General features: G+C 43.5%; 1 protein-coding gene across 1 annotated transcript; it reads right to left on the bottom strand.

Moving 5' to 3' along the window:
* Nucleotides 1–5,705: 5,705 nt before the first annotated feature.
* On the bottom strand, nt 5,706–14,689 carry MESD (mesoderm development LRP chaperone). Its single transcript, XM_069798403.1, has 3 exons — nt 14,482–14,689; nt 9,946–10,178; nt 5,706–9,196 (listed from the first exon to the last, which is right to left on the bottom strand). The coding sequence occupies exons 1-3, from the start codon at nt 14,644–14,646 to the stop codon at nt 8,932–8,934; spliced, it is 663 nt and encodes a 220-aa protein (XP_069654504.1). The 5' UTR covers nt 14,647–14,689; the 3' UTR covers nt 5,706–8,931.
* Nucleotides 14,690–14,892: the final 203 nt, after the last annotated feature.

The following is a 14,892-nucleotide window of genomic DNA, read 5'->3' as shown; positions in this document are numbered from 1 at the left end:
GATGGAGTCAAAGGGAGGTACGGTCTCCCCCACCACACCCCGAGAGCACCCAGGCAGATGTTACGTTACCACTGTGCCGCTGCTGCTGTGTGTGTGTGTGTGTGCATGCACGTGTGTGTCTATTTGTGTATAAGGAGAGGGTGTGTGGATATATGTGTGTGTGTATAAAGGGGCATCTATGTGTGGATATTTATGTGTGTGTATATAAGGGGGTGTGTGTGTAAGGGGGTAGGTGGGTGTTTCTGTGTGTGGACCTTTCTGTGAGTGTATCTGTGTGTGCCTGTGTATGTACTGCTTGTGTGTATGAGGAGTGCGTGGATATGCAAGTGTGTGTATGGTGGTGTCCATGCACGCACAGCCGTTAGAGCTAACTTAACAACAACCTATACCTGACCACATACAATTCATTACCTTAGTTCCAAAATTATCAGGTAGCTTTTAGTTATATGCGTATATTCAACTACAGACAAGACAGACAGAGAGCTAGACATAAAAGGCCCGCTGATCGTACCATCTCCCGCACGACAGTTCGCCAGATTTCTTACCAACGATTAAACAGCGTAAAACCGGAACGCGTTTTACACGGCTGCAGTCCGGGCCAGGCGCCCCCACGGCCGGACGCCGCCTCACGCAGCGCGAGGGCCAGGCCGCCGCCCGCCGGCGCGAGGCCGGCCGTTGCCTGTCCGCGCCCGCCCTCCAGCGGCCGCGCGGCGCCGCAGCGCCCCGCTCCCCCCCGCCCGCCCTTTCGCGGGGCCCGCGGGCGGGAAGACGCTCGGCTTCGCCGCCGGGTCTCCTCGCGAAGGCAGGCCCGCAAGCGGAGGCCGGGGCTCCTTCCCGCACGTCCGGTCACCCCGGCGCGGGGGTGGGGGGGGTCTGCCCGTGCCCCGGCGACGGGGGCAGCCGGCGGCACCCCGAGGCGACGGGGGCAGCCGGCGGCCGTGCCGGTGCCGAGGGTGAGGTGGCCGAGCGGCTGGAGCGGGGAGACGGGCCAGGGGCGGCCTCGCCGCGCTCCCCCCGGCGGCGGAGCTTCGGCCCTCCTCCGTGCGGCCTTGTACGGGCCGGGCACTTGGCAAAGCTTGCCTCGAAGGGGTGAGCTCGCACGTTACCTGGCAACATTTTAGAAATTAGTCTTGTGCTTCTCGCTGCAGCTTCTGCCTTTAAAGGGAAGTGCGGCGAGAGCTCCACTTCGGGAGGGGCTGTGTTGGCTCTTTGGTGTTGGTTTGGTGGGGTTCTTGCTTTTCTTGTAGATGCTGCCTTGGGCAAGGGAAGAAGAGGGTACGGGTTGAATCACAAACCGAGGAAAACCCAGAGATTCTGGCTCTTAGTTGAACGCCGCCTTATCCCAGCATGACAGTAATACTCCCAGCTGAGTGTCACACTCGCATTTAGTCTTTTCTGAGCAGCAAGAAACGGAGCTGCCACAGTTTCTGCTCACAGCTACGAGACATAGGGACGCTTCCCCCTTTGCTTCGCAGAGCTTCGATTCTCCCCAGTCCTCTGGACAATGAGAAACACTGTTTGTCCAGTGCCCCAAACAAAGTGCTGTTTATGCAGTCCTTGCAGAGCTTCGGACCAGCCGGTCCATCACCTCCAGCAGCAGCTGAAGCCGCTGTGATGTGTCCAGGCTCTTTCAGCCCCAAAGGGCCATCCCAGCAGCTGGCTCAGAGGCTGCTTTGTTACACCTCCTTCCTTCTGACCGAAGGATGGGGGAGGCATGTATAGAAACCACCACTGCAGCTACACCCTTCCTTCCTCTTGCACGTCTTCTTCACAAAACACACCTACAGAAGCTCCTCCCTGTGGTGATCCCTTAGCCATGGAGCTGAATCCAGCATGTACGCTCACCGTATAACCTTAAAAACACCACCCAACAGAGAGCTCCATCACTTTACAAATAGAATAAGGTGCAATTTCTGAGTCTGAGTCTCAGCTGGAGTATTTCAGCAGTCAGAAGCCCTACCAGGACACAGTAAGGGGCCTCTGATAGGGAAGCAGTAACAGGGCTCAACAGGAAATTGTTCTGGAGAAAGCCCCTTAGAAATAAGTATCTATCTCTCCTCCTTTGGCAAAGGGTATAACGTGAGATCACGACAAAATTTCCAGCACAACCATAACCTCATCTCATCTTCTATTGCATTCTTAGTGTTGAATGAGTTGTACGGGATAATGTTTCTTAAAGCACAGATGCCTCACCTAAACCCAGGGATCTGTCAGTTGATAGCTACACCTCAGGAAATGAATGCAGCTGATTTGACTTTTATTTCTGCTTTTTCTCTAGTCCATCTCCAGTATTCAGCTGGTACTGCTATGTCATTTGGGTATGATGTCTTGAGTATGGTCTTCCCTGTTACAAATATAAAGCTGATTTTCTCATCGAGAAAGTGAGACTGTCCTCGCTTATCACTACTGACGGAAATAATAACGTGGCCGAACTATATTTCGGGCCTTACAAGGGTTATTTGAGAATTGAGCAATATGGCTTAAATGGTAATACTGTGTGGGAACAGGGGTTGGGCAGGAGCGGTGATAAGATGGAAAGTGGCCTTTCCCTGGTTAGGTTACACCGCTCATTAGATCACAACAAAATACCTAGCTCCCACATTAAATGAAAGTTAGTTAGTTTTTCAAAAATCTTCTACTCAACTGCTGTCTTAATTGCCAAAACTCTTACATGTCTACACTTCCATTAAGCTCCCTGGCAACTGCATCCTATTGTAACTGCAATTATCTAAAGTTCACACAGTTATTAACATGTTTTACAGCACCAGAAAGACAACAGCTGACTGTCAAGGGTTGAGCAGTCATAGGGTATGGCTGCGGATACAATTGGTAGGATGAATAATAAAGTATTCATACAAAAGTTGTGTATGCACTATTTTGGATACTTGTGAGATTTCATTTTAGATGAGGGGATGAAAACTGACTTATTTTTTGCAAAAGAAGTTGAATGAAATAAAATTGCACTGAGGACAAGTTAAAAAAAACCCATACAGGATGGCTTGCAGCCGTGGATCTGGGAAATAATAAGCAATGATCACATGAATACACATATTAAACCTTTATTTTATTTGCTTATTGACTCAGCAAGTGCTCAGCCATGATTTTTTTTTTCAATACAACCTTGCGATGCAATTATTCATGTATAACTCAGCCTTCCTCACTAGTTACAGCAAGATCCAGATTACTAGAGTGAACAGCTGCTTCTCATTGCTAATGGCCTTGCACCTTGCAAGCAAATGTGGGGGCCTTGCTGGTCACCTCTTTCCAAAGCACACGGAAGCCTGCTGACATGTAACACTGCCATCAGCAAAGGCACCTGACTGATTTAAATACTAACAATTTCATGAGTGCTTAATGCTCTGGCCAGTGCTTTCCACAGAATTAGTGGGCATGTCACCAACAGAGAAGTCCAGCCTATTTTCGGACACTACTGAAAATTATCTTTAAAAGCAGTAGATGTTATAGGCAGTAAAGATGGCCCAACAGTTTTTTTGGAGGCACCACTAAATTACAAAAGGAAAAAAAAATGTTTTGGTTATAAGCCTCATGGAATAGAGCCTTCTAGTCCCTATTCTGTAAAAAATTAGGGTCTCTTCTGTCCAACTGCAACAGAGCAGAGGCACAGTAATTCTGGAACAAGAAAGAAAATAACTTTCTGTTTCTGAGAAGTGTCAAAAAGTAACACAATCTTTCCCCATTTTATTCCATGTTCAGGGCAAGGACGTTGCCAATAGGATTATTATTACAGCCTCAGGAGGCACTGAGCCACATGAACATTAGAAACTCCGACACAGGTCACCTCTGTGCTGCTGTTTCGGAGCCAGGGTATCCGCAGGCATCCTAATGGGATGAATTACAGCACTTCACAAGACGGGAAGACTCTGCCATCAGTAGTGAGAGGTGCAAGGCATCAGCGGGAGGGCCTCTGGCACAGGGACTGTCCTCCTCTTAAGAGGCTGCATAGCAAGACCATGTGCTGCAGGAACACGCATTTGCTGGCCTTTGCCAGCAAGACTGCGAAGAGGCTGAAACTCCTTTAACTGTCCAGTTTCTCCCTCCCAAGATACTAATGTCTATGTAATAATTAAAAAAAAAAAAATCCCCGATTTTTTGAGAAATTCTTTATTACAATTATTGCTGTTAGTTTAAATGATGATGAACAGATCTGCCTTTGATAATACAGAAATCCAGAACCCAGCTGACACCAGTATCGACAGTGAAAATACTGGTCTACTAAGTAGCATCAGACAGGAAAGAAACAAAGCATTTCCCAGCTGTCTTTGGATAAAGGCTGGCATGCCATATAACGCTTGATTGCAATGTGTTACATCGAGCTTTTAAGTACTAATCAGAAACTACACTGCACAGACCTCTTCTGCATGTGTCCAACCCCCTCACACTACCCGACTTCTCTACTGGAGGAGAAAAAACACCACCACCAAAAAATTCAAGTGGAGTGTTTTGCCTTCATGAATCCAAGCAGCTCTAACCTTCCTGGCAATTTGGCATTACCTGAAATCAGTGGGGTTTGTCCCTGTTAAAATGGCACAGTATGAAAGACAGAAAATAGTGATATGCAAAAATAGTTCATTTTATCCCAGACCAAGAATCATCAAATAAAAGTGTATCAACAGACATAGTAGGATAGCAATCTTAAGAATGAGAAACATGAGAGTACCACTGAAACAGGCATTTGTAAAAACAGGGACATCCCCATTTATTCAGGCACAGGCTCTTTGAATTTCTATAAACGTCCAATGCTATTAAAAAAACTCCAAACTTCTAGAAAAGGCAAACACTGTTACTCCTTGAATAGAAAAGGAAATGAGACATAGATAAAGAGTGGAAATAATTTCCAAGACTTACTACAAAACCCCATGAGAACAGTGGCCAAATATCAAACAAAAGTAGGCTGTTCTGTATCTTAACAAAACGGTATTTTAATTTACGATTTCCTTTTTGCGAGAAAATTTAAAGAATTCAGAAACAGTGACAGGAATATAGAGTCTTTTTGAAGTCAAGGCTGACCTGACTGTTCAGAGAAGAGAAATGCTTTGACCACCGAAGATCAGAAATCCTGTTGTAGTTTGTGTCATAACAGACTTAAAAGATAGATTTAAAACCAGGTACTTCACCTGGTAATAAGCACAGCAACACAGCTGAAGAGAAACTAAGAGAAGCTGCAAAAGAAATGGGAACCACAAACCTCCCTGCTAGCAAACGATGCATACAAAGAGAAAGACTGTGCAGCAAATAGAGATAAGACTGGTAATAGGCGTGGTATTATAGGAAACTTTATTGCATCATCATGTACAAATCTTAGTAATGTAATAATGATGGCACCTGCAATTCTCATCTTTTTTAAATGAACACGGACACTGCTTGCAACTCTTAATTAGTAAGATTTAGTAGCTGATAAGGCTGTTTTGTTATAAATTCAACCGCCAGCATTCATTCACTTAAGCGCACATGGTACTTCTCTCGGGTCTTCTGGGCCCTGGTTCTAGCAATTTAAATGTCAAATTTCCTACGTATTTGGTTGATGAAGTTAAGCCCTCAAGAACAGGGGATGCATGTGTACTCTCCTAGATGGGAATCTAAACTGATTTTTTTTTTTTTTCAGTAGAACAGATAAGGCACAATGTATACATTAGGATTATCTTAAAAAAAACCAAACCAAAAAAACCCACACAAACCCACCAAAATATTTGTTCCAGTATTTTATTACATAAAAAATTGATTGTCCATTGAAAATTTGTCACATAGTGCAACCACATCTCATGTAGTATCATTGACAAAGTGTTTTTTCTGAGGACAGCTGGGTTAAAAATATAATGGCAAATTAGAAAACTTACTTACGGCACTAGAACAGAGAAACCACTAAGCTGAGTGGAGAAATACAGCAGACGTTTAGCTGTCAGGAAAGCAGATGATTTTCTGCATACCTCTGTTTAGTACTGAAAAAATAAGGAAATAATAAGAGCTGTAATCACCACTCTACTTGTTGAAATTAGTTTTAAAGGCTCTATCTGAATTGCCTGTATGTAGAGCCAAAAATCTGTTACTGGAAGCCTAATGAGACTCAAATTCAAAATCCAACATCTGCTGGGGTACTTATAGAACATTAATGACCTTAAGTAACTTTTTGAAGATTTTTTTTTTTATATACACATACATATATAAAAAAGTTGTATTGTGTTCAGGCCTCTTACATCATTACCAAATAACATCTGCTTATGCAACGCTGTACCAGGACAAGTGCTAGGGTCTCAAAGACTTACTGGTTTTAAAAGAGAACATAAGTTGTTTTGGAGTAGAGTTATGAACTGCGATACCAAAGACTGGCTGGTGAAGAAGTTCCTGCCAGACTGCCAAGTTATAGTTACTAGCGTATTTAATTATTTTTTGAGTGTAAAGCATGAAAGAGGGAGAAGAAAAGTGGAAGACAGAAAAGCTACTTGAAGGCAGTGTTTTGTATTTTATATCAAAAGCAACCCTCAGGTCATTACTCCTATTAAAAACCTAAAAAACCTCCAAACACTTTAAAATTCAAATAAGTTATGTGGCACAAAACATGCCTGTATTTGGCACAGGCAACTTAATGACTCAACCAAACAAAACCCACAGTCAATTGGCTGGCTGAATTTCAACAAAGCTGTCCCCCCTCCTTTTAACTATAAAGCAAAAAGACCCGAGCTACTATAAATGTAGATTTATGAATGACTAAAACAAGTATCTATTCTCAAAAGCCAGGCTATAGCTACAGTGTAGTAATTGTTTCTCCTCCTTGGCTAATTTGCTTTTGTATTATTTGTATACTGTTTCACATTGCTTAATTATTTAGCTCAGGAAGAACCCAATTTGATCAAAAAAGAAATCATGTTTATGTTTTATAACATTAGGAAAACTACAGAAACTGCATTGCCATGTTTCTCATCATAATCTGAATTGTCATCTCTATACCATAGATTTAAGTTGTAAAACAAAAAAACACATTAATATTTCATATTTATAGTGTCATCTGACCTCTGTTCATCGCTTGAGATGAAAAGCAATATTCTTTAAAAAAAAGGGGAGGTACAAACCCACAACACTTGGCAAAATGATAAATTAGTTCTGGACAAGAAATGGACTGCACATCTCTCCTTAATGCAATGCGATATCCAAGTATCTACAGAGACTCTTCTCAACTCCGCTACACGTTTGGGTTAATAGTAGAATATAGAAGTAATACAGAAGTAAACCTGAAGAAACACATGATTTTCACTTTTCCACTCAGACAAACAGGCACAGACCTGTTTAATGAAGTATGGCCTGAAAGGTTTCTTTAATCCTAAATTTATACAAATATAATTAAAATTAAATAAACTGATCACCTGGAACCTTCATCAACATCATTTAGTCCTCATGTACAGAAACCAAAGACAAGTTAGTCTGTCTCCCGAATACCTAACTAAGGCATTTTACTACTCAGTGAGACAGTAAGTTTAGTGACATCTTTTATTTTAGAACAAGCACTCAGTAAGTCACAGCTTCCCACTTTTGATACTGAAGTATTCCACAAGATCAACCATTATGGTTCAGTTGGGACCTTTTATCCAAAACACTTGGATTTTAGCACCTTAAATAAAGAGTCAAAGTAACTTCTTAGTAGTAACGAATGAAGACAGTTAACACTGTGCTCATCCCCTGGAAAATGATGTGGACCATACATACTAGGTGCATTTAGTCCTTAACAGATAGTAAGGCAGAAGGGAAACAATTCTAAGCAATGGATTTAACTGAATACAATCTGAATAATAACAAAACCTTCCCAGTTATACAAAGTCTTTCAAAGAGAAATCACATTTGCTCCCATACATCAAACTTCATAACATTTAAATCAAATGTTCATTTACAATCGACCATGTCAGTCAGGAATCCGTACCCAAAAAACTCCCTTGAACCTGATCTGGTTATTAAACATTCAGTGATAGGTCTAACTCAAACTTTAACTCTGTACTGTAACTAGTGCTTTTTCAGAGATTTAAACAAAACCTTAGACCAGTAAAATGAATTCATTTCAGAGTTAAAGCTATTTCTTCTAGCTCACTGTCTACATAACGGGGCATACATAACATTCGCTTCCACAGGCACAGTTCTTTGGCAGCAATAGCAATCTGAATGGCATGAATCTGACTTTTCCTTTCACCCCTGCACTGCTCGCACAGGTGCTATAATTCATTAACATCCCATCATCACTTCTGATGGGTACAGAACCTCCTTTCTGCACTGGAGTGCATTAGCCGAGTATGTCCCTTATCTTCTTCCACCATGCTTCTAAGAACTTCTGTGGATTTCTGGGGACATACAGAATCAGTTTTGTTTATTTTATAAAGAAACAGGCAGTCTAACCAGACACATCCTAAACACCGTAATTTTAGGCATCTTTGGCCACTGTAACACTATTCTTTTCAATTTTAGGCAGTTTTGCCAACTGAGTCTAGAAAACTGGCTTCCAAGAGAATCTTTTAGCACTGTACTCTGCTATCTAACAGCATCTATGAATCAACAACCAACTTGCATACCCAAGATGGATGCGGCTACTATAGATGAACATCGGTGTATTCTAAGAGTGTATTTCTTCTTTTCCACTTAAATTAAGCTTGTGATGTTAGACACACAGATTTGTATGTTTATTTTAAACAACAACAAAAGCATAAAAAATTACAAACTAAAGTAGTCAGTCGCTGGTATTAAACATTACCTTTCCTGTAACTAAACAAATGGCCCATATTAATAAGTAAACTGGTGTATTTCAACATAGAAGTCTTTCAACATCAGTAATCTCTGCTTCCTTCCTTCCCCCACCAATAAAGCCAGGAATTGTATGGAAAATTAGTTTCCCTCCAAGGAACAGCAGAGCAGCATTCAGTCTGGTTAACGTGTCTGTCATAGATCCTCTCTCTGTTTGGTTGCTCGGTTGTCCTCTTTGATGCTATTAGATTTCTTGTCTGCATCTTTTTTCTTCCTTGCTTTTTCAGGTTTTGTTTTGTTTTTCACTTTCTCATTTTCTTCTGCTCCTTTGCCAGGATAAACCTGACCTTCCAGAGTAACATCCGCACACCTTTCTTGGTTTATCAGAAAGTCTTTGATCTCCCAGGCGTAACCGCCATCACGTAACATAAAGATGGCACGATTTGAGCCAACGATAAACCTAGAGGAAAGATATGTATTTTTTCAGTTAGCTCTGTGCCCTTCAAGCACTACAACATTTTGCTTAATTCGGATCACCTCCATGACTGAAGCATACATTTAAGAGCAAGAAGCTTGTCTTGCTGTTGCCTGGCGATGGGGACAAGAGAAAAATTTTCTAGTACGTGTAAGAATAAAACTTATTAAGTTTACAAATAACCAAGGAGGAGTAAGAAAACGAAGAAAACTGAAGAATTAATTTGGCATTACGTAAAATCCACTAATGGGCATTAAATTTGCTTTATACTTTATATATATATTAAATTTGCTGCAACCCTTCTCAGCCTCAATACAAGAGCGCAACATTCCTCTGTTTCAAAATGATCCTCTCTAAGAGAAAAATCACATTTTTTAGCCAGGGGAACAAAAAGCCTTTTGTGGTGACAAGTCTTCCAAGTGCGATGTTTTCCATCAAGCACATAAAGGCAAACTACTGCAGCTAAAACTGATAAATAGCTGAAACGTAATGAGATAAAAAAGAAACTAGGCTATATATACATCACATGTAAGTGTTAAAAAGATTTGTGCACCACACCAGAATTTTTGTAGCGTGACTTAAATTGGCATATAAACTGATACAGAAACAAAGAAATAGTGACGGACGATGGAGGTGGGGAAGGGCACAGGATGAACAGTTGAAAAGATTTTAATGAAGAAAGATACAAGGGTTCTGTAAAAGCAAGAACTTTATCCTTGCATACAACAGCTTACCTTTGCACGTCATAGTTTGCATTGAAGAGACTGCCCTGCCACAAGCTAGTAATTTCTTCAGTCTCCTTTTCTGTGGGATTTCCCGACACTGTGACAAACATCATCAAAGTCTTCCCCTTTTTCGTCAGCTTCAGGATACTTTCAGGCTTGCCTGGATCAATTTTTGAGAAATCTATTGGTGCTGGAGGCCTCTTGTGTTCGGGAAGATCCCCTTCTTCAATGTCATCATCTTTCTGTTTTGAAAAGGAAAAGGAAGCTTTAAGCGCAACTGTTCCACAAAGCTGTTCTTTTTTGAAATTTCCCATTGTTTAGAGAATAACTGCTTTGCTAAAGAGAAGTATTTTTTAGTTTAATGATGGAGATTCTCAAACCAAAAGAAATAGTGAAGTTTGTTTCAGGATACTTCACCAAGAGTGCTCTTTCTATTTAAAACTTTCCACTTCAAAATGATGCACATTTTTGTACTGACAGATAGAATCTCATTTTACCATGTACTGAGAAATCTTTCAGTCTTAAGGCTAATTCAATACAACTCCACCTAAGTATTTCATAAAAGAATATGTTTTTTCTTCACAGTTTCACAGACATTTATTAAGTATACGAGATGAACTGAGAAAGTTGTACTAATAAGACTCATACACACATAAATAAAAGTGTTCATCTGCATATTGCTTTCAGAGGTCAAAACTCCCTTCTGGGAATCATGCAAACACTTGATAATTTAATTTTCCTTACTTTGTGTCTTTAAACAAATAGAACCACAAGAATTCAGAATTTCAATGCTCATGCCATAGGAAAGAAAAAAAACTTCTGATGCCTCTGCTCAGGTTGACAGGCATTTAAGTATTTGGAAAGGCAGAATTCAAACTGCTGTCCCTTAAAACAGCTCACGACAGAGAGGAGTGCATATAGCGACAACTTACATGGAGCCAGAACTTGATTTCTTAAACAGTATTTATATCATAGAATTAAAAAGTAAAAAAAAAAAGAACAGAAAAACCCAGAAGTCTTATACTGGCACCCACCCAAGCACTACTAAATCAGCAGGAATTCAGGAAGATATTTTAGGTGGTGTTTTGCCTTCAAGCATTTAGTGAAAATATGCATCACTTCATTAGGACCATGAACTGTAGCAGCATTTGCCAAGCTTGATTTTTAGATCTAAGTACGCATTACCTTCTCATCTCTGCACATACACATATGCAAACTCAACATTGTCCTCTTACAACATCCCGCTACAGGAAGCATCCCATACCGTTTAAAGGTTAAGGTTTCATTCAAGTGACCCATGTTCTCTTCCCATCTCGATTATGTAGTTTGTTGCCTTTCTGACAAGACAGTTTAAAATTTAGTTACCACAGAATAAAAGTTGTAGAAGCCTTAGATTTTATCCTTTCTTTTCTTACTAATAATGTATCTGTTTCAATTTTGCAAGTCTGAAGCATGCTTTCAAGTAGTTCACATGCCTTTGCAAATTCCATATTAAGTGAACTGGGAGCAAAGGAGAGCCCCAGGAAAGTCCCACTGCCCTCACTAAGTGGGAACAATACTTACCTTAGAGGAAGCTGAAAAATGCTCATATTGGTAAAGTACAGTGAAAATACAAAATCTTACATGACTGACTGAAAAACACTCTTCAGAGGTAAAAGCAAATCAATCCTAATTTTAGATCAGTTTGGCTAGTGCAAAACCACTTATTTCACAGTTTTGAAAGGGAAAGGCAGAAACAAATATTTCCAAATACTCCTTACACAATACAGAAATTGACTTTGGATTCAGTGACAACACGACCTACTAACATATATTACCTATTTTCCCCTTAACTATTCAACTAAATGCTCACAAAGCTGTATTGTTACAGTTTGAATAGAAATATAAGCAGCAGTCGAAAGCTCCCCTACACAACACTTCTTTTCTTGATTCTGTACAAACTATCATGCAGTTTTGTATTTATAAAGCTATCTACAAAGTAAGTGACTGGAAGAAGTGTAAGCTTTTGCTTTGAAATGTGTAGCAGATTCATTCATTTAGACATTAACATGAGGCTTCAGAGGGAAAGCATTACGTAGATACAGTAATAGCTATATATTCCTTCTCCTCCCCTCTGCTCCCATTCTCATGCATTTCTCATTAATGCCCTGGATTTTTATTTTTAAAAATATTAGCAACATATTTCACCTAATTCCTCAGCCTATTCATTGATCTTAGCTCAGAGTCAAGCCTGAGAAACCCTGAGCTTATAACAATAACGAACTAGTTTAAGAATATGACATTTCAGTAACAGAAAGACCTCCAGACCAGATTCTTAGTTCCGCTTCCAGCTCCTCTGGACTCAAGGCTGCTGGAGAGTCCCTTTCCATGAGGGGAAATCCCTAGGTGGCTTCCTTCAAGCTCTAGTTGTGCAACTGAGCTGCTGAAGCAGCCTCTCTTTTCCCCATTCCCCATGCTCATTTTCCACTAGATCACTCTCCCAGTTCACCAGGCAGTCATGCACGTGGTTGCGCCAGCACAGTGCAAGGGGCAGCACAAGAGCCTGAACAGAGAGGTGGCTGCTCCTTTTGGGAAGGCTGCTGGAGCCACAGCCTCAGCCTTGCCAGGCTTGCGGCTGAACCCAAGGATGTTATAGCCACCATCCTCCGATGCTTTTAGACTAATTGCCAGGGAAATAAAAAAATATTAGGAGTCATCTCACTCACTTGAAAGCAATGACACTTGATTCTGTACAGATCTGTGCCCTGTGCCCCTCGCTCCCGAACATTAATTCCTGCTCTTATCCAAATTCATAATGGCCCCTTTGTTTCTCATCCCACCCCATCAAGTCCACTCATGCCTTTTCTCCTCCTCTATCCTCCAGCCACCACCCCCTCGAGTCTTTCATGTTCCTTATATGTGTTCTCACTACCATCAGGCAAAATGCCATACAGCTGACCATCAGAAGCTGCCATACAGAAGACCAAAACAACCGTTAATTGTTGAGCCCCTGCTTCAGTAACTTTTTTCTTCTAGGGCTCTGGCTGTATGTGCATTTCCTCAGTGGCAATGCCAACCCAAGCAGCCAACTCCCCAGCTGCTCAGCCACATCTGCATGCAACACGGCTACAAGCATTTGTGCAGCACATGGTGAACTGGATCAGAGACCTGCTCCAGCTAAAGAGGAAGAACCCTGATCAGCCTCCTGACCCTGCCTGCCACATTGCTGGAACAGAATACACAGCCGAAGAACCACGACAGCATTAACTTGAGTCTCCCTTTCATCCAGGCATCCAATTCAAAAACTCGGAGATGCTCACCTTTTAAGATTTTTCCTACAATACCCAGTTTGGATGAAGCTGGCCAATATTATCATTTAAGCCTTGATTTTTTAGCAGCTGGGACTACCTGGTCCTTGGCTGATACCACTAACAGAAAGGTGAACTTTGAGTTTTTACATAATTTTATTTAAAATTTTAAGTCAATTTTCTAAGAATCTCCCTTACTAAAGGGAGATACACAGCAACAGTCCATGGGATGCACAAGTCCACAAACCTGCCAACCAGGTCCAAGGCAGACATCCTTACTTCTCACAGAAGTTACTTTACCTACGTTACACGTACAAAACCTACTCCTCCACCTTGACTAACAGCTGTAACTGGTGTTACAGGAGACAAAAGTTTTCACTCTATTATTTCCTCCAGTTTTTGTGCAAAACATTCTAGGGAACAGCCTCATGGGACAGAATAACACACTGATGAGCGCTTTGGCATTTATCAGAAGATGACGGAAGACAAAAATAGCGAAAAGAACTGAACAGTGGCATGACAACCACATGGAGAAAAGAGTGATGGGGAACTGTCAAAGAAAGTTAAGGCAGCGGGATGAAGGGGGACAAGAGAGAGCTGGAATTAGAAGCCGCCATTCAAACGAGGAGTGGCAACGAAGGAAACACCAAACCAAAAAACCAACTAGATAGTACTCTGTAAACGCGAACTGAGTATTTCTCCCGCTATCCGCCCTTTGGCCATAAAACATATATCCCTTTATACCCCAAAAGAGCAGCATTTACGTCAAACCTGGCTGTTGGCATGCATCGACGGCATGTGTTTGGGGCTCAGGCGCTGGGAGGAGGGAAGGGGGCGGCAGGGCGAGCTGTGGGCACCCGGGGACAGGGCAGTTCCCCAGGAGCCCCTTCCGTGCCCGCTCGCCCAGATTTTGCAACCCCCCCCCGCCCACACACACAGAGGAACCCGGAGCCTCAGAGGAAGGAACCCGCCGCCTGCCACCCTAACGCCACCAGGCTTCGGGGATCCCTCCCTCCCGCCCATTCCAGGCCAGGGCCCCAGCTAGGCCCGGGGGAAGGACGGCTGGGCCGCGGGCGCCAAACCTCCCACCTTCCCCCGGCGGAGGCGCCGCGGGGCCGGGCAGAGCGGCCGCCCGACCGCCCGGCAGGGTTGCTCCGCGCCGGCAGCGCGGCCCGCCCGCTCCCCGGCAAACGCCGGGTCCCCTCTGGGGGCTCCGGGAGGCGCAGCCCCGCCGCGGGTCCCCGGCCCCTCCCCGCACCTCCCACTGCTCCAGCAGCCGAGCCATGTCCGCGTCGTTGTAGTCCCGAATGTCCTTCTTCTTGGCCGGCCCCGCTCGCCGCTTCCCCTCCGGCTCGGCGGCCCCGGCCGCCGCGCACAGCCACAGCGCCAGGCCCAGCAGGGCCCAGCCGGCGGCCGCCGCCATCTTCTCGCGGACCTCGCCGCCTCGAGGGGCGGGGGCAGCGCCGGCTCGGGCCGGGGAGGAGGAGGAGGAGGAGGAGGAGGAGCTGGTCGGGGAGAACGGGCGAGAGGGCGGCGAGGCGGGCTGGGCGTCACGGGGTGCTGGGACTCGAGCGGTGGGGTGGGAGCAGCAGCCGCCTTTTGGGCCAGTGGGCGGCTGCCGCGGGCGGGGCGGGAGCTGCTCCCCGAGGCGTGCCCGAGCACCGCGGGG

This window comes from Haliaeetus albicilla, chromosome 12 (genome assembly GCF_947461875.1).
Source record: "Haliaeetus albicilla chromosome 12, bHalAlb1.1, whole genome shotgun sequence".
In the NCBI taxonomy this organism is placed as follows: domain Eukaryota; kingdom Metazoa; phylum Chordata; class Aves; order Accipitriformes; family Accipitridae; genus Haliaeetus; species Haliaeetus albicilla.
The sequence above is the reverse complement of the archived record's forward strand: the minus strand, read 5'-3'. Positions and strand labels throughout refer to the sequence as shown.